The sequence below is a fragment of the Lepisma saccharinum genome, chromosome 20 (assembly GCF_977018435.1).
Source record: "Lepisma saccharinum chromosome 20, izLepSacc3.1, whole genome shotgun sequence".
Classification (NCBI taxonomy): domain Eukaryota; kingdom Metazoa; phylum Arthropoda; class Insecta; order Zygentoma; family Lepismatidae; genus Lepisma; species Lepisma saccharinum.
Window position 1 is genome coordinate 59,470,234 of NC_139248.1, and position 21,762 is coordinate 59,491,995.

At 38.7% G+C, this 21,762-nt stretch overlaps 1 protein-coding gene across 1 annotated transcript in view; it reads left to right on the forward strand.

Moving 5' to 3' along the window:
• The first annotated feature begins 1,311 nt into the window (after positions 1–1,311).
• Lamtor3 (Late endosomal/lysosomal adaptor, MAPK and MTOR activator 3) overlaps positions 1,312–21,762 on the forward strand; it is a 30,641-nt gene continuing 10,190 nt past the window's right edge. Inside the window, exons 1-3 of the mRNA XM_083141993.1 lie at positions 1,312–1,420; positions 7,490–7,524; positions 16,390–16,448. Coding sequence (XP_082998119.1) covers positions 1,412–1,420; positions 7,490–7,524; positions 16,390–16,448 — 103 coding nt within the window. The 5' untranslated portion in view covers positions 1,312–1,411. The remainder of the gene's footprint in view (positions 1,421–7,489; positions 7,525–16,389; positions 16,449–21,762) is intronic.

Here is a 21,762-nt window from a genome sequence, read left to right on the forward strand (position 1 = left end):
ATCTACTTTTTATTATTATTGGCATTTGCCTCGCTTTTTCGTCTCTTAAGGATAACCGCGATGATGAGAATGAATGGTGATTAAATACAATGGGCCTAGTGAACGAAATGTATTGTAGGTAGGTGGCGAAGCACTCCTGTTGTGTTCCCACGCTTTTGATGAGCATTTCTCCCATTTTCAAATTAATCGGAAACTTCATGCTGAATAGTGTTGCCCACGGGACGAGACGGGACAGGCTTTTAAAAATTCGAGACGAGACGAGATTGACCATGTGTCATAAGACAAACGAATATTTTCGAGAGATTTTCCACGAGGCTCCACGAGACGAGACAGGCCAAAGTCTCGTCTCGTGGGCAACACTAATGCTGAACCTGCTGCTATTATATTAAATTGCAAGTTTAATTTAAACTTAATCTCAGAAATTATGTCGGAACATGATAGATGAATAATCGGTGCTGTAGAAGTAGGGAAAAAAAGCTGATGAGGAACAACCGAAAAGATATCGGAACTTTAAAAAAAAAAAAATCCACAGTATTTGTTTACGTCACCTTCACTTTTCACAATTTAAGAGTTTTATTTGTGAATCCGCTATAATAATTCCGTGCGACTGTAATTTTATTTTCATAGTTGTTATTAAAAACCACAGTGCAAAGTGCCTCTTCCAGGTATCGAACCTGAGCACCTTGATTAGTAGTGATTTCGTGTGTGTGTGTGTGTGTGTGTAGTCCAAATGACGGAGACTGCCTACACCTGAGTGGTAAGTACCAACCATATAAGAACAACAAGCAGTAGTGGAGATTGTGTTCCCCAACTGGGGGGTAAAGGACAGTTTACTTTCCCTTGGTACATAAAATTTAGCATAGTGCGGGCACAAAAGTGGCGAAAAGTGAGGGAAACTGCCCCCAACGTCCCCTAATCGCCGCCACTGACAACAAGGATAACTATGACAAATCTCCCCTTTTATATTTTCCGGGACAATGCATACACGAACCTATCCGTGGTAAGAAGACTCTTCGGTGTGCCTCAAAGGAGTAAAGAATAGTTTATTTGTTTATTAACGCCACAAATTGAGTGCATCCTCAATAAACTAACAAAATTAACACACATCAAAAGAGTTATGCCAGTCGCACACGGCACTTAAGTCCGTCTTCACTTCCTGATCGACTTCTAGCTTCGCTAGATCGGGAAAAAAGTAAAGAGAGAAACAACATCAACAAAAAGAACAGCAGTGAAACAATATGGCCAAAAGTCGTCAAACTAGGTGAAGGCCACTAAAGAAGCAAGCAAGCAGTAATCTGTGACAAGGATAGTGTGGTAGTCTGTGGGTGGGTGGAATACTGTAGCAACAGCAGACGACTCGTCACTTGTTATTCATTCTTGAATTTTGGTTGGAATTTCGAATACGTGTACCATGGCGGAGGTAAGAATATTATAATAATAATATATTACTTGTTTAAAATTTATTCTAAATTCCAAATATTTAATTTTTGGTTCTGATTATGTTCATAATTGTTTGATATATTCAGGTGGTGAGAACTACCATATCTGGCTATTTGCACCAGAAAATGTAATTACCTGAATTATGCCATAACATTGTATTTTTTTGTCTTATTATATTCATTGGCAATTTTGCTGAAAGTATTTACAGAAGTAATTTTAATGCTAATCAAACTGACCTACCTAACCTAAGAACTAAATCATTTAGGAACGTATTACCCCTTCATACTTATGTCATGTGACACATTAGCAGCCTCAGTCCATATCAGAACACCTTGTGGTTTTAAACATCATGGTGTGGGGGAAAAAATACTAGTCTCCTGCATGAAAATAAATGCACACCGGCCCACGAGTGTTTTCCTCGATGTCGATAAAGTATAAAACGTTGATTTATATACATTTCGGTGTGTTAATTCACACACAGAGACAAAAGAGATTAACTCACGAATGTCCTTTAGTGCAAGGCTAAAATATTCTCGCTGATAGATTGTCTGGGAAAACTACTCTCAACGTGTGATGTCCCGGTTTTCCTCAAAATGACTTTTGGCATAGGGTTACCAGACGTCTGGTTTTTCCCGGACATGTCCTGCATTTTACCCTTGTGTCCAGCGTCCGGGAGGAATTTGAAAAATATCATAGATGTCCTACATTTTGAGCATCACCTAATATTAATTAGGAAAATACGTAACAAAAAAAATCATGCAAGTTACAAGTCTGTGGACTGTGCTTCCAAACTCAATAGTGAAATTTATGTTGATTGTCTTTGCCCAAAAAGAAAAGAGAAATTTGTCCTGCTAGAAAACAAGCGGCAAAACGGAAGCTATTAATGAACAAAGTTTGGGACCACTTTCTGATGATGTCACTGTTCAATACCTGAGTGGAATTTCATGCCTTGGGGTTTATACTGATGCACAGTGGCGTAGCAAGGTGTGGGCAAAGTGGACGACCACCCGGGATCTCACGCCTGTAGGGCGTGCCTGAGGTTGATACGAAAAATATAATAAATAGAAGTGAGAGAAAAAAATGGAAAAGGCTAATTTTTGTGGGCATTAAACATTCTGTTTTTATGTAGTTTTATATTCTAGTTTAATGTTGTAGTTTGAACAAATATGTCAAATCAGGGGTGTAACATACAGGCAGGCGGGCCCTAAGCTTAAGGGGGCCCAAAAAAAGTAAAAATTATCACCGTATATGTCATGTGAAACATTTACGCAAAAATTCATTATAACTCGTTAGGACATGTTTACCCATTTATTCTTCTATTGAATAGAAAGTTCTTTGTCTTGTATTTTTGTGTTTCCCTTGACCTTGCACAATAAAGCACCTCCAACTACCACGAAGCAAATGTGCGGCATTAAAATGATTGCGTTGTTTCATTCCTTCCTGCTGCAGGCCCATACGAAAAATTGCTGATGGTATTCCAGAAGATTTTGTATCGATTCACATTGAGATATTTCAAATGTAAAAAAAAGGATGGGGGGGCCTCGCATTCTAATTTTGCCCAGGGTCTTGCAATATGTTGCTATGCTGTGCTGATGAAATAAGGTGTTTCCCATTGTTATTCAATATTTTGATTGTAAAGCAGGGACATAGAGAACAAAGTTATTCAGGGTGTGTCACAGCCAAGAATGTCATGGAAGTCAAGAAAAAGTACAGAAATCGACAAGTAGGTGAAGAAGTCAATAAAAAGGCAATAAATTATTCTTGTGGTCAAGATTGATTGGTTGATTTAGTTTATTTTATTTCACTTTACTGTCCCTTTGGCTAATCGCAAAGATGATGATGAATGATGCCAAGTTAAAATGGATGAAGGGACAGTCACAAACATATTGTAGGAACAACCGACCCAAGCCCCACATAAGATTATACTGGCTGTAAGTCCAGACACCAAAGCCTCGCTAGTCTGCCAAAACAGTCGAGGATGCATTAATAGATAAAGCAGGTCTAATTCTCTTCTTAAGTACAGTTTCAGTTTTCATGTTAACTGGCCCTTTAGTAGGGGTTTTCATTAAATAAATATTTGTTTTCTTAATTAATAATTTCCAACTTATTTAAGTAGGGGTTCAATAAATAAATGTTAAGAAAAACAGGGAAAAAGTTCAGAAAAAGTCAAGAATTTTGGAGTTTTTGTTGTTCTGTTATTGAACTAGAAACTACCCCAAGATGAAACTTCTGGAACCATTTCAAATTACGGTAATTGCTGAATATTTGTTTGTCTTTACAGGTAATAATGCAAATGTTGAGAGAGTACTTTCATTACCATCAGCACAACAGACTCACGAGAGAAATGATTTTTTTTTCATAATGTCTGTAAAATGCTTGGTACTGGTCCCTATAATTTCAAAGAGTTTGACTATCCACTGTCACATAAATATATTTTGACTAAACCTGAATTTTTTTGAGAAATTTGCTCCTCTGAGAGGTACCACTTAAATCACGTAGTAAAAGATGCATTGTTTAGTATAATTGCAAGTTTTGAAATTTTGCTTTTAAAAATTCATTTAGAATTAATTTCTTAAAACTGAAAAGTGTCATTTTTCAATTACTTTCTAACGTGTTCTATAGAAATATGTATTATTTATTGAGAATGTTTTGTGTCCTACATTTTGACTTAATGTCCTACATTTTGGGACAGCATATCCTACATTTCTCTTATATCGATCTGGTAAACTTATTTTGGCAACATAATACTCCAAATAAACGACGTAATTATATTACTCCCGATTGAAAATACAGAATGTTTGTGTTGCTGGCATGTTACGTGTTTTCAAAACCAGTTACAACATTTTAAGGGTTAGGAGGGGGGAGCTGGTTGATCTCCAGAGGAGGACATTGCGCAACGGTTCAGATCCCACTTTAATGCACGATCGCTTGCTCAGTTAGATAAAATCTAAAAATCCGTAATTTATAGTTTGTGGCATATCTTGTTTGTTGTTATGCAAGTGATTGCTAGCTGTGCCCTCTACCATGTCTGTACTTGTATTAGAAATAAAATAGATATTCGAAATGGAGCGGCATCTGCCGCCACCACCCGGGGAGGCAAAATGACTAGCGCCGGCCCTGGTTCATAGTAAAAGAAAAAGCCGCGCAGCTTATCGTCTAGTGGCAGTATATGTTGTTATTATTTTGGAAGCCGGCATCATTTGTAAATGTACAACAAAGGCAACCGACTGTCGCCGATCACAGAGAGGAAATAATAATACTGCTTGAGGCGGAGTGTTGTGGTCCAATTGTCGAGGTTTAACACGTTGGCATGTTATTATCTGCCATTGCAGTTCCGTACCAGTGTATACGGGTTTTGGGAGTGAACAGTTAGAACGCCACCAGTGCAATAATGCAATGGAAAATAATATATTTTTTATTTTGTTTGAAGTCACTCAAATAAAGAATCGTATGAAGAAGTCTTCTTTGCAGCATTTTTGGTAATTTTACGTATGTGTTAGTTCATATTTTGCGAATTTTTAGTCCGTATGTATGTAGCTACATACAAAGCCACTTGTTAGTACATATTAATCCTAGTCCTGGTATAATGCATGACGTTTAAGACTCAACGTTAGATAGACCTGAATTCTCTAATTTTCTTGTTGTACGTAACAGCTGTGCATCGGCGCACTGCAGCGATTATTCTATCTGCTCCATTAGCAACACTGCTTCTTGAGTTGTGTCGCGCAACACACGGCAGAAATATCTGTGCTGGACTCTACAGGAACATGTAATACTGTAAACCCATTTTTCATCTTCAGTTTTATTTTTCCTTTCTTTTCCATCCTTTTTATATTGTGTGAAATATTACTCAACGGTTCGTGGTCCCCTCATCCTGCAATGTACGCTATATTCTTTGGCTACTCTTTCTATCTTTTCCGAAATTCCTTTAAAATACGGAATACCGATATATTTGTGTTTCTTATTCTCCAAGTTGGTTTCATTATCCTGCGTCTTTCATCCCTTGTTATCATTCATTCTTCCCCCATCTTTTTTGCATATTTTATATGCTTTCCTACGTATCTTATTCAAGTTTTCCTCTTTATATCCATTCTTTTTTCCCATTCTATAGATCCATTCTTCTTATTCTTCTCTCTCCTTCTTTTGACTGCATAATCGTATTTCTCGGATGAAAAAGTTAAGAAAAACGTTGTGTTTTGTTCTTTTGGCATGTTCTGATTTGCTATGGATGTATAAATCTCCGGTGAGGGTTTATGAAAAACCCCGGTTCTAATTTTTTTTCTGGTTTTGTTGATTTTTAGGTCTAAAAAGTCCATTTCATCCTTTACCATCTCTTCCTTTGTGAATTTAATTCAGGCATCTTGTTTCCCCAGTTCGTCAAATAGTTTCAGAAGATCAGCCTTTCCCCCTATTACTAAAACGTCATCGACGTATCTCCCGAAATGTTTAATACTTCCTACCATTTGATCTAGGGCAGGTTTTTTTTTTTTTTTTGTGAAGTGCATGAATACCCCCGATGCGATCTCCGAAATAGGGTTGCCCATGGCCAATCCCTCTTTTTGGATGTATACTTCTTCGTTGAAACTGAAATAGTTAAATCTTGTATATAAGTCAAACCACTGTACATATTCCCAAGCTACGACTATTTCCACTCCTTTTTCTCTCAGCCATCTGAATAAACAGTCCGCCGCTTTGTCTGGAACGCTGGGATAGAGATTTACCATGTCAAAGCTCATTATTTGATCGTTTTTGTCTAATTCTAGTTTTTCAATCTTCTCCTTTACTTCCCTTGAGTTATTAATACTGAATTCTGTGTTATTTCCTACTTCTTTAATTTTAGTTACAAGAGTTTTCGCTAAGTTATATCCGAGGTGGGAATACATAGGGATGATCGGTCTTAATGCTACCCCCTCTTTGTGAGTTTTTGGAATTCCAAAAGCAACCGGGATTTCTCCCCTTTTACAACATTCAATTAGTTTATTTTTCTCTGTTCTTGCAAGCGTTATACTAGTTTCAATTCCTTTTTTAATTTCCCTTCCTTTTATTGATGGGGTTGCCTCTTACAGTTTCAAAATCGCTACTACGGAAATATTCTTTCATTTTTGATCTGTATTCGTCCCTATTAATAACTATCATTTTATTTTCTTTGTCTGATCTTATAAGGAAGACATTATTGTCTTTTATCCATGTTCTGACATTACTTAGTTTCTTTTTGAATTCTTTTCGGGTGTCTTTCCTAATTCTATCTATTCTTTCTCGTCCCCTTATCACATTCTGTTTGTTTCTGATTTGATTTTCAATAAGGTACCCATGCAATTTCCTGGCCAAATACTTTCACAAGGAAAACTATTAAATATAACTGTCCAACATAGCAACAATATGGTTGAAAACATTGCATTAGGCAAAATAATTGCATTGTTCACTACCCATTATTCTGTCCTGTCAGTCTTGCCACCACTGTTATGAGAAGTGTAACAAGAGTTAGGTATTTTACATCATGAAAGTTTGATTGACAAGAAGTACTACATGTGGTTACCATTGAGTGAGTATAAAAATAATAATTCAAAAAATAAATCCATTATTTCTAACAGTGATGCAAGATAGCTACAATTTTTTATGAACAGTAAATTGCATTTTTATCTGGTAGTAATTTTGGGAAGTGGAGGGAGATATTGTGTAACGAATAATGTAGAATGTTGCAAATTGCAACAGATTTACATGTAGAATTGTTGGAAGGGGTGATATTTTAAGGGGGATCTCAGACCGAAGCGACAAGAGACGCATAACAAATGTTGTTTAGGAAGGAGCCAATCAGCAGCAACATAACAGGCCATAAAAGCCTCCATTTGATTGGTGAAATCCGTAAGTGACACATATTGCTTGTTGCTACAATGTGAAATCTTTCTTACATTATTATGGGAGACAATAGGACTTGGAAGGGTTACAAAACACAGCTCCTTACACTATTAGCATGTCATACTACTTATAGTTTGTGATACATTTTCCCACAACACATTATTACTATTTCATAATTTTTATGTCATTTCAGGAAATGAAGAAGTACCTGCAGAAGCTTTTGGCTAGGTGAGTGCATTTATAACATTTCTGTGCCATGGTGTGAGTAGATTGTTAAAACATGTTTGCTAAGTGATATTTCAAATCACCAAGTTATTGTTTGTTGATTGATTGATTTGGTGGTTTAAGTCCACTTTATGCACAGTAAGGCTAATCAGGACTGGGCCAACAGCTTAAAGTGGGATCCGAACCACTACGTGACTCCACCAGGTATCGAACCCGGGACCCCAGTTATTGTTTGTGTTCAGTGAGAGATAAAGAATTATTAAATCATTTCTTGAATTTATGTACGTCCAACTTCATATGCTACACTTAGGGTTTCCCAGATGCCTTGTAATACCAGAACACCATGTTTTTTTTTTATTACGGTAACCTAAAATTCCACAAAGATCTTCCAGATGGGCCTTTTCCCATATTTCAAAATGGGATGCTATTCTCCTTAACTCCATTTCATAGCAAATAGAACACCTTTTGTGCCTAACCTCTTTGAATTGAGATGCATAGTGCAACTCCAGTTACTATCACAGTGTAAATTTTAGACAATAACCAACTGTAGGTGCAGCATTTCATTATAGAGAAGAATACAAGGTCTGTCCCAAAAGTAATGAGAGTATTTCTGGTGGGCTGCTCAGAAGGGTTGGGTGATGGATCTGTTGGGCAGGGTGGTTGGTGGGGGATGTCAGGTATCTATACTGTCGGATGCAACTCAGTTGCCTCTTGAGCCGTTCCGGCATTCTGATCACCAGCAAAGTGAGAAGCGGTTTCAGTGTAGCATCACAGTCGAAAATGCAGCGCAGTTTGGAGCAGCGGCATGCAATAAATTTTTCTTGCATCAAACAGTAAATTCGCTATTGACATGTTTGAAATGTTAAGATAAACTTGTGGGGACAAGATTTTGTCGAAAGCACAAGTGTGCTGGTGGCACAAGGTGTTGAAAGAAGAAAGAGAAGATGCAATGGACAAACAATTCTCAGGGTGCCGAATGAGCAAATCAATCCATGCTCATTGTCTTGTTTGACTCAAAGGATCGCTGGAGAAAAAGAGTCGCGTACATCTGCCCTGAGATCACAGACACCTGGTTCCTCCCCCACGACAACACACCATTCCACTCATCGCTGCAAGTGAGGGAATTTCTGGCCAAAAAAATGTGGCAATGCTTGCCCACCACACGACCTGGACCTGGCCCCGGCTGACTTCTTTTTCTTCCCGAGGCTCTAATTCGGACTGAAAGCATACCGTTTTGTGGTGACTGAAAAGGTTCAAAGGTCCCAGCAGGTGTGATGAGTGCTCTGCAAGGCACCTCAGGTCAAGACTTCCTGTGCTGCTATGAAGAATGGTAGGAATGCTGGAACGGCTGTATTGACACTCAAGGACCCTACTTAGAAGATTGTTAAGTGTATTTGAACATAGTTATAACAAAACTATTTTTCCAGAATTAGTCTGATTACTTTTGGGACAGACATTGTATGCCAGCCTCTGTGGTGGAGTTGTTATCACATCATGCTATGATGCCAGGTGATACAGGTTCGAATTCCAGTCTGGGCATAATGTTCTTTGTGAGTGTTCCTTCTTCATATCATTGCTCATCCGTGTTGTTGCGGATAGCCAAAAGTGGCAGAAGAGTAATGCTAAAATAACAAAAAAAAGGATCAAATATTGTTATTAGTCTGGCCCCCCACACTTTTCCTCCGCACTCGAGGTTCGGTGCACTTTGTACTCGGCTTAGATTTGTCTAGGGGTATCTTTCTTTGTACGACAATACACGTGGGTTGCTACAAGTCAACATAATTATATAATTAACTACAAGAGTCAACGGTTAACCTTTGCGAAACCTTATTGCTATGGGGGATAAATTACCTTGTCCAGCATTTGTGAAATTATAAACGGAAATTTTGGGTATTTTCTATAATTTTAATTAACGTAAAATTTGAAGTATATACATGTCGTATTCGAATGTTCATTTCTCTAATTATCGGGCCAAAACTCTAATTTTGATGTTGGAATATCTATTGTTTGTGCCTGGATGCTTTACATTTCATGAATTACATCTGGAGTACGCTTGTCACAAGGTAGACTCGCGTTACTCCAAGAAACGTCTTCATAGGCACTAGGTCGCCCGACGTGTACACTTCTCAACATCCACGGTGACAAGGCACTAGGCTGCCTGGCGCACCGTAATTACTTCGAAATAACATCCAGTACAAACTACCTTTTTACCTGTAAACTGGACACCAAGGCACTAGCTTGCCCGGCAATTCAATCTCTTACAGCATCTGTTTCAGGAGACCTGTCCTCCGGTCCTAGCTGACCGAAGCAAAAACAGCCTCTCCCTTCCAAGTCTCAGTTCCAACAGCCGACCTCCCCCACTCTCATCTGAGAGTTTATATATGTTTGGTTGGCTTCAGTTGCCAACCGCTCTTCTTTCAAAATTTTTAATCTTTAACAGCTAAACTGCCCACCTTTCTTTTGAACGTTCGAAACATGAAGAAAGAACAGAGCTACATGGTTTTTATACATAGAATATATACTAAGCTAAAAATGCATAATAAATTGAGATACCCTTATCACATAATATACACGTAATTACCTAATTAATTAACATATTAATAAAATATTTAAATAAGGAAAAAACACTGTTGCCGTGACATGGGGCAGGGTAACAATATAGAGAATTATTTTTAATTAGGGTAACCCAGGGTAAATATTGGACAAAAATCAAACTTTTACCATAGCTCCCACATTTATGTACTTTTCTAGCCAGTAATTTTTTTGGTAATGACTATTTGATATATCTGTGGGGTACCATTGTTGAAATTTACTAATTCCTTTCAGGAGTAAAATTAAAAATAAAACATTGTCCAAAAATTACCCTGCCCTTTGGGTAATTGTTGGACACAGCGGGGTAAATATTGGACAGTAGTTAGTTTTCAATCTGTTCTGCACAGTGTAGAGATGAGCTATAGGGGGCAAATGCTGGACAATGGTGTGTACTGTAGGTGCTGTGCGTGGGGTTAATTATTGAACACTACATGACTGATGTAAAAAATGTATGACAGTGAAATCTAGTAAAATTAGCAAAACTTTTAATTTTTCGGGCAACCTTTTAATAATTTCTGCTTTGTTCAAGTACAAACATTGCACAATTGGTGTTTTTTAAATCACACAAACTATAACAAGTAACCTTAAGCATATTGAGGTGCTGTCACCAAACTACAACTAACTAACTGAAACCAAGTACATAGCTTTTCAAAACTTTAAAACTTTTTAGACAGCTTCTTTGTTCAAGTACACCTACAAACATTGCACAAATGTCTTTTAATCAAACACACTGCAACAAAGCATATTGAGATGCTATAGGCTTACACTAGGTTGTCACTTTCCACATCATCTTCAATAATTACACGATCAGACTGCAGAGTAGGGAATATTTCATTCCTGAGTCTAGAAAAACTTCGAAACATTGACCTTACTTCATCATTACAAGTTATTTGAAATGAATTAACTGATAGGTTTGCACAAGACCATAAAACACACACATACAGTGTTTTCAATTTCAATCTGTGGTTTCGCTGGCCACCAGTACCTGTTGTTTCCAAACCATTTGAGAAATTTCATTTCAATGCTAAGTAATTTGTCAGGTTTCTTCTTCATCTTCATAAAATATATTTTGTACTTTTCCATAATAGTAACTTGTATCGTAGTACTTATCATATATACCATCTTCTTCAATATGTTCACGCACACTCTGAATGTGAAGTTTCAGTTATCGAACACTTCGTGGTGTACGTTTTCCATATTGTGCTAGTACACTGGTTTCATCATCAGACTCGCCAAAAGAAATATCTGTCGAGTCCTGTGATTCAATTTCATCCGTCTTCACTCTCAGAAACTGAAGAAATAGGCGTATGTAGGGCTAACTTCTTTTTCTTTTTGGATTGTTCAGAACTCTTGGGGTTATTTTTTGCATTCTTCTTACATAAAGCTTTCTTTACCTGATCTGCTTTCTTTTTTTCCAATGCAATCCACCTTTGCTTTTTTCGCTTCTTGAAGTTTTCATTTGTCTTCTTTTTCAAGCTGCTTTCCTTAATTTCCTTTTCTTTTTCTTGGATTTTCTTTGTCTATTCTTCTGATGTACAGAGGTTGTTCGCTTTATATCCGACCATTTTCGATTCGGTGCTGCCACCTGGTGTATCATGCTGGAACTATGGGTCTGCTGGCAGGAGCAGTGTTGTGTCTGACCTTGTAGGTGCGTGAGTCTTGGTAGTGAATGTTATCAAATGGGGCCGAAACTCAACCGGTATTGGGAGGGTTACGTAATGGCCCTTTTCCATGCGAAGTTTTCATATGTACACATTGTGAAACAGTGTCGGGAGAATGGGTTAACACTCGGGGTGACTACTGCGAAAGCCATTGTGGCCCGTTACACACAACAGGCTCTCCTTGCGAAACATTCACCCACGAAAACCACCAGGAGAAGGGCTGCAAGCAAAGTGTTACCCGTAGTGCGAAGGGGGATCCCTCAATTGGCGTGCCAAGAAAATCACCCGACTCAACGTGATATGGCCCACAGATTTCACCTCGCGCTGTCAACTGTGAACAAAATAATTCGCAAGCGCCTCAGGTTGAAGTGTGTGCGGAAGGCCCGTGTACACCACCTTCTACCGCGTCACATTGCCGAACGTAAGACGAACTGCAGGAAACTGTATGAAAAGTACCTGGCGGGTTCCAAATGGAAGAAAGTTGTCACGATGGATGAATCATATGTCCATCTCACTGCTGGTGGTCACATTTGGGCGATCACATACCGTGACATTGACGGCAAGGGGTGCAGCAACTTTGTTCATCAGTGCAGGGAAAGTTTCCCTCGTGGCTTTATGGTTGTGACGGGATTCGGATATGAGGGTAAGTTGATGATACGCAAGGTGGACAAAAACGTGAAGGTGAATGCCAGATACTTCCAAGACTCCATTCTGACACCTATCTATCGGAGAGACATCCCACAATTGTATGGAATGGACGCGAACCAGGTGATGATCCACATGGACAAGGCTTCGAGGCATACCGCCAGAACATCACTACGTTTTTATCAGGAAATTGCAGAGGAATTAGGAATTTGTGTCATTCCGTTTGAAGACATTCCTGTGAAAAGCCCAGATGCCTGTCCAATGGATTTTTGCGCATTTGGACTGTTGGAACGATGTCTTCAACATCGCCACCCGTGCACCCTGGATGGTCTATGGAAAACTTGCAGGGAGGGGTGGGACAGAATTCCCATGCCTGTCTTGCACTGGAGCTTGCTGCAATGGAAACTGCGATGCCGGGCGATAGTTCACAATGCTGGGGGTCCAATAGAACATGATTGGTGGTGGCGGCGCTGTATCTCTTAAGGTGAGTACCCGTCAAAAATGTTTTGATATAAAGCAAACCTTCTGTAATGACAGCTGCTTTCTGATCAAGTTTCCGTATGTCCAACAATTACCCTGCTGTGTCCAATAATTACCCCATAACTTAAACATTCACGTCATACTGTTACTGTTCATCCTACAATGGTGTTTTTCAGTACAAACCACCTTCATACACATATCCAAGACTGGGCATTACAAAATTCAAGATCAAGTAAGAGAAAACAAACATTTACACAATTTTGTTTCACTTGAAAAAAAGTTAAAACCATTTCTTTCAAGTGCTTTGGGTTATTAATATATTTTTTGAGAAAATGTACTAATCTCATCCCAATAATTAATCAGAGCATTGCTGGATATGCAATTAACAAATGTTGGTTGGTTAGATGTAACAAATTATGATACAACATGGTTTTTGGTCCCTGTGCAATATTTACCCTGATTTTCTGTGTCCAATAATTACCCTCGGCCACCCTTCAAGCTTTTTCATTGGTGAAATTTAAGCTATTCTTTTGGTTTTCTTCTCACTCATTGTGGTTTATCCAGCTGCACGCTGGATCGGACATGATGCAACACAACGACAAGAGGAAACTTCTAAACTATCGCAGGTTATCTGAAACAGAATGAAACTAGCTACTGGTGTTTTCAGTCAACGTGGCAACTGGTGAGGTGACAATTATGGCATCTGTGTATTTGTTGTATTGAGGAAAGACCCCTCCCTACACAGTTGCTGGATACTTCCAATAAACAAAGCAAGGAATGTATAAAAGCAATTATTATATGAGTTTTTATTATTATTATTAAGTTTGCTAAGATAAAGTCAAGTTCTTTAATTTCACAAGAGAATTTACACCAAAGGCCTTGCTTGCACCAGTACAGTTAACTTCTTTGAATCAAGCTCCAGATTTTTGGTTTGTATGTATTGACCAATGATGCAGTGTCCTAGTGAGCTGGCTAACATGCAGGTGTCACTAGAGAAGAATGCTTACACATAACATTTTGTCATATGCATAAGACAAAATTCCAGACACCATTGTTGTTTTGCCTTAAACTCTTTGTGCAAATATTTGTTCCAGTATGCCACATCATTTTTTAAATACGTTCCTCAGGTGGACTTCAATAAAAACTTCATGTCAGGTCTCACACAATTATAACCTAGGTACATACCCCAAAGAATATGGAACCAGTACGAGTTTCCATTGAGAGGAGCCCTCGTCGCTCCGTTCAACAACATGATCACCTCTACAGTTGAGTCGAAGAAGCGTGCGAAGAATAATGCATAAATTACAGTTCCACCCCTCTAAGTTACAGATTGTGCAGCAATTACATCCTCACGACCCTGTGTTGCATAAGGGTTTTTGCGAACTGGTGTTGGCTAAGGTTAACAAGAATTCTAATTTCCTTAACAATTTGTGTATGTCAGACGAAGCCAGTTTCCACCTTTTCGGTTACTTTAACAAGCAGAATTTCCATTAGCGGGCAAAGGAAAATCCTTGTCAGCTTCACTTGCATCCATTACATAGCACCAATCTTACAGTATGGTGTGCAGTCTCATATCATGGTGTCATCGGCCCTTAGTTTTTTTAAAGTGAGGAGGACATTGCAACAATAGTGACATCGGCTCAGTATGTTGCTATGCTTGAAACATTCTTTGCACCGAAATTGCACAATGCACATCTTGACATCGAAAACATGTGGTTTCAACTGCTCAACAGTCGATGAAAGCCATTCGCAAATAGTTTGCAAGCTGGGTCATTTCACATATCAGTGATATTCCGTGGCCTCCAAGGTCCCCTGATCTCAGTGTTTGCGATTTCTTTGTGTGGGAACATCTCAAAAGCTAATTGTATAGCACACGTGCTGCAATCCTCACTGAACTGAAACAGAAGATTGAAGAAATCACAGACATTCCTCGAGACATTATACACTGAGCATTTCAGAGTTTCCACAGCAGACTTATCAGAATGTGTACGCCAAGATGTCATCTTCAAGAAGTAAAGTAACATGTAAGTGCCATAGTTAATGCATTTCAATCATGCATACTCTGTACATGCATTTCTATGCATTATATGTATTTTTTCTGTATTTTTTCGTGCATTTACGTTAATTAAAATTTTCTCATTTCCCTCCGCCACCCTGTAGTAGCTAACCTCAAAGCAAGCTCCCAAACATCATAAGGGCCTCCCTGATTACGCAGTGATAGCTTCGTTACCTTATAATCAAAGGGGTCCCAGGTTCGGTACCCGGTGGAGGCACATAGTGGTTCGGATCCTACTTTCAACTGGTTCGGATCCCACTTTCAACTATAGGTCCAGTCTCGATTAGGCTTACTGTGCATAAAGTGAAGTGGTCAAGTCAATCAACCAAGCATCATAGTATGGAAGTAGGTGATAGGTGTTTTGATAAGGTGTGGTCCTATTCATGTTGTCACTGAATTATAGAAAAATGAGGAAGTATAGAAGCAACAGGAAATCAGTTTGATATCTAAGAATAGCAACAAGCAACTGCCATAACAAAACTTCAACATGCATTAAAGATGTGTGTATATATATATAAAAATAGCTGATAAAGTTTGATATATTATTGCAGCTTACAATCATGTGAAATAATCTTTCAACAATGTTTGCAGCAGGCTTACTTTCATCTCAACATAGCATTCATGAACGATTTATGGCTGATGTTTACAATTAGTATTTACTAATTACTTTGATAAATTTTCATTTTTTTTATATGCATAAGTTGAGTTTATCACTTCTTGTTTAACATTTCTACAGTTTTGAAATTCTGAAGGGATAATTTGCTGGCAGGTGGCAGCCAATAACCACACTGCATCAAGGTTAACTCCACCTTTATCTGTCAATCTTGGAGAGGAAAGGTGACTCGTCCCCCTTATATTCATGGGGTACTGTGAGTACTTGCACATAAATTGACTTTGGTGCAAATGGACATTAATGGTAATTTCAGAATTAAAATATATACCACCCCTTGAAAACAGACATTGCACCCAAATTTGGTGAAGTGACCAAGGCAGGATTTTTCTCAGGGGGGGGGGCAACAGTGCTCAAAGTGGTAGAAATATGGAGTGATGCTCATGCAAGTTATCCTAGCTGGGGTGTATCCTGTATGTAAGTTTTCTTAACCGGAAGGATATCATAACCCCCCCCCTCCCCCCAAGTTGAGCACTGGGCAAAATAGAAGTACTCTATTGTCATGCAGCATGTTGCAACATACAATTTTTTTAAAAAAAAAACAGCATCATTACAGGAAAAATGTTGGTGATAGAAATATTTCAATTGCATATTTGAATTCAGTGTGAAATGTTCTATTAGAAACACACTTTCACTTCTACTGTATGTGCCAAAAATCATATTGACCAATGTAATTATAGATTAAGGTTTTGTGTCATGTATGCAAGTTTACAGCCAAGGTTTTATAGCATGTTGTATTACAATTTGTTTCTATTTGCTTTCAGAATTGATGGACTTTATTGCGTATTAATAACTGATAGGGATGGAGTACCTGTTGTGAAAGGTATGTATTTGCATTTATAATTTGATTAATGTTGACATTATTATTATTATTTTTATCTTTTATTGAAATTAGTAAGAGAAAGGTTAAAAAGATCAAAGATAATTACTTACGTGTGTGAGTACGAAATGTCGATCAAAACAACGTTTCAGAGGTCATGACTGCCTCCTTCTTCAGGTTAAGGCGTATTCCTAGACACCTGACATGGTGTCACGTTAAAAAATAAATAATTGGAATAAACTTAACAGAGACGGCAATTTGGAAGACGTATGGATTGCATTTTTCAAAAAAATGGGATAAAGCTGTAAATAATAACGCCAAGATGGGTTTCCATGTACATCCGAGGTCAAGAGGGCTGCCGAGGTGGAAATTGAGTTCACCTTGGACTGGTGACGCACCAGTTTCAAGAGGGGGAATCTACGGAGGGGAAGGTAGCTTCCTTCTCCGTGTTGAGCATACGCTGCACTATCGCTTCTCCCAAGCACTGGGCAGGTGGCTTCTAACAGCCATTTAAGACGCTTCTTTTAAGTGTTTTTAGAATAGGGAACGCGTGGTTTTAGATTTGAGTTTTATTAGTATGAAGGTTACAGCTACAATGCAGGATTTTTTCCATAAGTGTTTTTTACCATAACCTTTTACCTGTATCCTCAACTAACACCTTTTTAACGTGACAGCATGTCAGTTGTCTAGGAATACGCATTAACGTGAAGAAGGAGGCAGTCATGATCTCTGAAACGTTGTTTTGATCAACATTTCGTACTCGCACACATAAGCAATTGATATTTTTAACAATTCTCTTAATTAGCTGTGAGTTATACGCACATCACAATATGTTATTTTTGAAATTAGTATTTAACTTTTCATAAATAGTGTGTATAATAGCTGCGGTAGGCTCAGTCATTATGGTGTCTGACTACCATACGATCTCATCTCCTGCGGGGAGAATTGGGATTTCTTCCACCTGTTCAAGCGGCTCGAGCACCCACCCAGCATCATATAAAGTGGGTACCTGGAGGAAACTGGGGGGTAAAGGCAGCCAGGGGCATGGTGCTGATCACCTCACCCCCACTTTCTGCCGTGATCAAGAAAGTGTGGGGCCCTATACGACTTCATGGCATGGTGCAAAATACAGGGAAGAACTTTACTTTTACCTTTTAAATAACATGTGCATATTTTGTAAGAACTTGGTATCAGTCATAAAATTGCATGTGAACATCTATTTTTCATGCTCTATATAATAATTATATTAATAAAAAAACAGTTGTTGGTTCATTCAGTTACAAACCATAATTTGTTTTCTCAATTAAATTTTAGTATTTTTCATTTTGATTAGCCTTGTTGAATGCATAATTATGTGAAGCAAAGGTGCACGGCCACTGTACATGGGGAACAAGACTTATCGATTGCTTGGTACAGAACTAACAAATAACTTACAAGTGTCTAATAACATTTGTAACATTATGGGCTAAATAGGTAATGGTAAAGTTCCCCGTGCATATAGGACCGTACCATGAAGGCACATTTTCAATCTCAGCCATTTTTGGAGGTGCTGCTTTATCCCCCCTCCCCAGGGTTGCCCCCCAGGTAGCCATTGATTTGTGGCTGGGTGAACTCCAGAGTCACTTCATAGCCGGAAAAATTCTGACCTTAGATCACCCATCCTGGGAATCGAACCTGGGTCTCATGCACGGCAGTCAGACACCCTACCAACTAGACCATGAAAATAGAGAAGCTTCATAACTTTTGCACATACTGTACATGTAACATTATGCACAATTTTCATGCAACTTCTAATACGTATACACTACGTGTGTATGTAGCCAGAAGTCACTTGTCACCTATTTCTGTTGATTCCGAAAGCACCAGTCATGTAATTAATAGATTGTTGAACCTCCCTTTCCTGTCATTACAGCATTTACCTTTTAGGGTAGGCAAAGTAAGTAAGTAAGTTCTGGTAAACTACTGGTGGAATTTGTTTCCATTCTTCCTGTAGCATGGTGAATAGTTGATGAGCGTTTTTTTCCCATTACTTTGGATCATAACATTGCAAATCTACATTTGTACAGCCAACGGCAGAGAGAAGTGGCAAATTGTCCATAACTATTTTCATTCTTTTTTTTTACTCTATATCTTGTGTTGTTTTAAGGGATGGAATTCTGTTGATACAAAGCAGTTGTTGACATCTGCTTAGTGGCATTTTTATTTCAATCCACAATCATTACACTGTAAAAACAGACTGATGAAAATATGAATGGACAACTCACCTGCTGTTACTTCTACCTTTGGGTGTATGCTTAGCTCTAGGTGCAATACTACCATAACATTGGTGGTCACATCTAATACTCCAACAGCAATTTGCCGACCACCGTGGTGGTGTGGTTAGCACAGCATGCTATGATGCCATGGGTCCCAGGTTCGAATCCCAACCTGGGCATGGGTGTTCTTTGTGAATGTTCCTTAATCAATTGCATCTTATCACTCATCCTAATCGTCGCCATTAGCTAAAAATTCCAGAAAAATGATTTAGAATAACCTAATTCAATCAATCTAATGCATTTTGGATCTTCTCTTTGTTCCACGTTTTCAGATCTGTCCCCTCTCCTCCTCCAAAAAAAAGTCCCGGGTACGGGCCCCAGCTCCAAGCCAAGAAAAATAGCCCCGGACTATTACTCTGTTGTCATCAAATTTCACTGTGAACGCAACACACACTGACAAATGCCATTCGCCAGGTATCTGCCAGACACCCACTTGTCCATCAGACTGCCAGATCATGTGCAGTGAGTAATCGTTACATAAGACCTTCTTCCACTGCCCCATAGTCCAATTATGGAGTTTGCACCACTTCAAATGACAGCAGGCATTGGTGTGCATGATAAATGGCTTCGTAGCAGCAGCGTGACCATGAAATCCAAGTTCTATCACCTCCTGGCAGGTAATTCTATCACTTGACTCTGTACCTGAGCTGGGATAGAAATATTTAATTGTTGATAAGGCTGTCTGATGATTGGTTTGCACAACATGCTTCGGAGTTTGCAGGTCACGATCAGGTAATGCCGTGGGCCTACCAGAGTGATGATTGGGTTCAGTGCTTCCATGACATTTTCACTTGATGGTGACATTACTAACAGTGGACCAGGGCACATTTAATTGCGGAGAAAACTCTGTGATGAAAGGTATGGGCCCTGAGGAACATGTCTCATTCGAAAGCATGTAACTCAATTTACTCATTGATAGGTTCGAGTGAGGGACAAGGTAATGCAGGTTAATACTAGTTACACAAGATAAAAACCAGACGGTGAACAAACAACATATTTCATTGTAAACTGGACGTGTGTCCGAAATAATCATGAACACTGAAGCACAATACAGAAAAGCTATACACATGCTTATGATTTCTCTTCTTCTGGCCGTGACGGCCAAACCTAGTAGCCATGCACTAATACCTGGACTGTATCACTCATTGTGACAGCAAAGGCATCTAGTGTGTTCTTGCATTCCTGCCTTTACTTATACAACATTAGTCATGTTTGTTGACATCATACTGGGCAAGCTCACTTGTAGCACAGGGGTGTCCAATGACTTTTGGCTATTTAGTGTAGTGCTCTGTTACATGCATCCTTGGTACTTTAGTTGAAAACTTAATATCTATGTTGAGTCATTCCATTTCAAATAAAGCAGGTGTTCAACCTTGTTCTCGGATTTTTGTGCTATTTTTAAGAATTTTACTAAACTCTGTGTTTTCAGATGCATATATGTTTGGAATGAATCAAAGTAAAAATATGGAAGTTGTTTTGAAGGTAAACGATTCAATAACGCACATCATCTGTTGGTTGAGCATTTGGCTACCATGCAGAACACCCAAGTTCGAATCCCGGGGCAGGTGATCTGGACCAAAAATTTTTCCAGTCATTTCTCTGTTTCTCCATGACTCTGAGGTCCACCCAGCCTCGTAAATGGGTACCAGGAGGTGGGGGGTAAAGGAGGCTGGGCATGATGCTGATCACATCACCCCATATGCCTTCGTGGCATGTGTGCAGATGCACAGGGGTACCTTTACCTTTATTGCCTTACCTGTATTTCAGTGTCGTGAGATGATGTGGAAAAAGTAATACACATGTCAAACATCACTGGCAACATGTTTCTCAAGAGTTCAGTATTCAAAGTTGAATGTTGCTCATTTCCAAATATTTTGAACTCTCCACATCCTACTAAATTTGGTGATGATATTTTCCATATAAGGGGTTTCTTGTGTTAAACATGCCCAAGAGGGTTCCAGTTTTGCCTCATATTATACGTAGCCATTAGTTCTAAAACAAAGCAGGAGCATGAGGGAATCAGAGACGAGAAATCGGAACAATTCAGTATGAATAAAGAAGTAAAGTATGCAGATAGTCACTAGATATCATGCAGATTGTATGTGTAATATTGGAAAATGTAAAATCCTCTAGATGTCATGGAGATTGAATGTGTAATACTAGAAAATATAAAATCCATGAACGTGAAATTAGATTTCCACTGTTATTCTCTACTCAAGAGTGTGAGTACATTGGGCACAGTACATGTAATTTTCAAAGTTATTTTGTACCATATTTTGTAGGGTGATGGAGACTTTATGGGGGTTCAAAACATCAAGAAATGATCAAAATCAATTGTAAATTTTTTCATACTTTGAACACATGGTTATAAAATAATTGAAATCCAGTTTGGACAAGATCATGTGTACTCTCACCTTTCTGTACAGTATGTATTTGAAAACACTATGGTTGGGTTTTTTTTTTAATAATTAGTAGAAGTCTGACAAAATTGAGAGAAGTGGAAGAGTAGATGGGGAAATAAACAGAAGAGGACAAATGGGTGGTGAACTATATCAAGTGTTCGAAGATTGAAATGGAACAGGGATGTACCTATAAAATGCAAGAAGGTAATATACAACACATACTATGTGCCAATAGTTATTTATGGAGCAGAGACTTGGACAATGACAGAGAAAGACAAAAGAAAGATGCAGGCAATGGAGATGAAATTTTTAAGGAGTATATTGGGGAAGACTAGAAGTGATAAAATAAGGAATGAGGAGATCCGACAGACAGTAGGTGTGGTGAAGCTCCAGGAGAGAATAGATCAGGCACAGATGAGGTTGTTCAGATACATGAAGAGGATGGATGCAGAAATACTACCAGTAAGAGCTTACAGTGCACAAGGAGTGGGAATAAGGCCAAGGGGGAGACCAAGATGTTGGTGGAGAGAGTAGATAGTGGAGAGTGTTAGGAGAAGAGGACAAGATTGGAACACCGTGGAAAGAGAGGAGTGGTGGAAG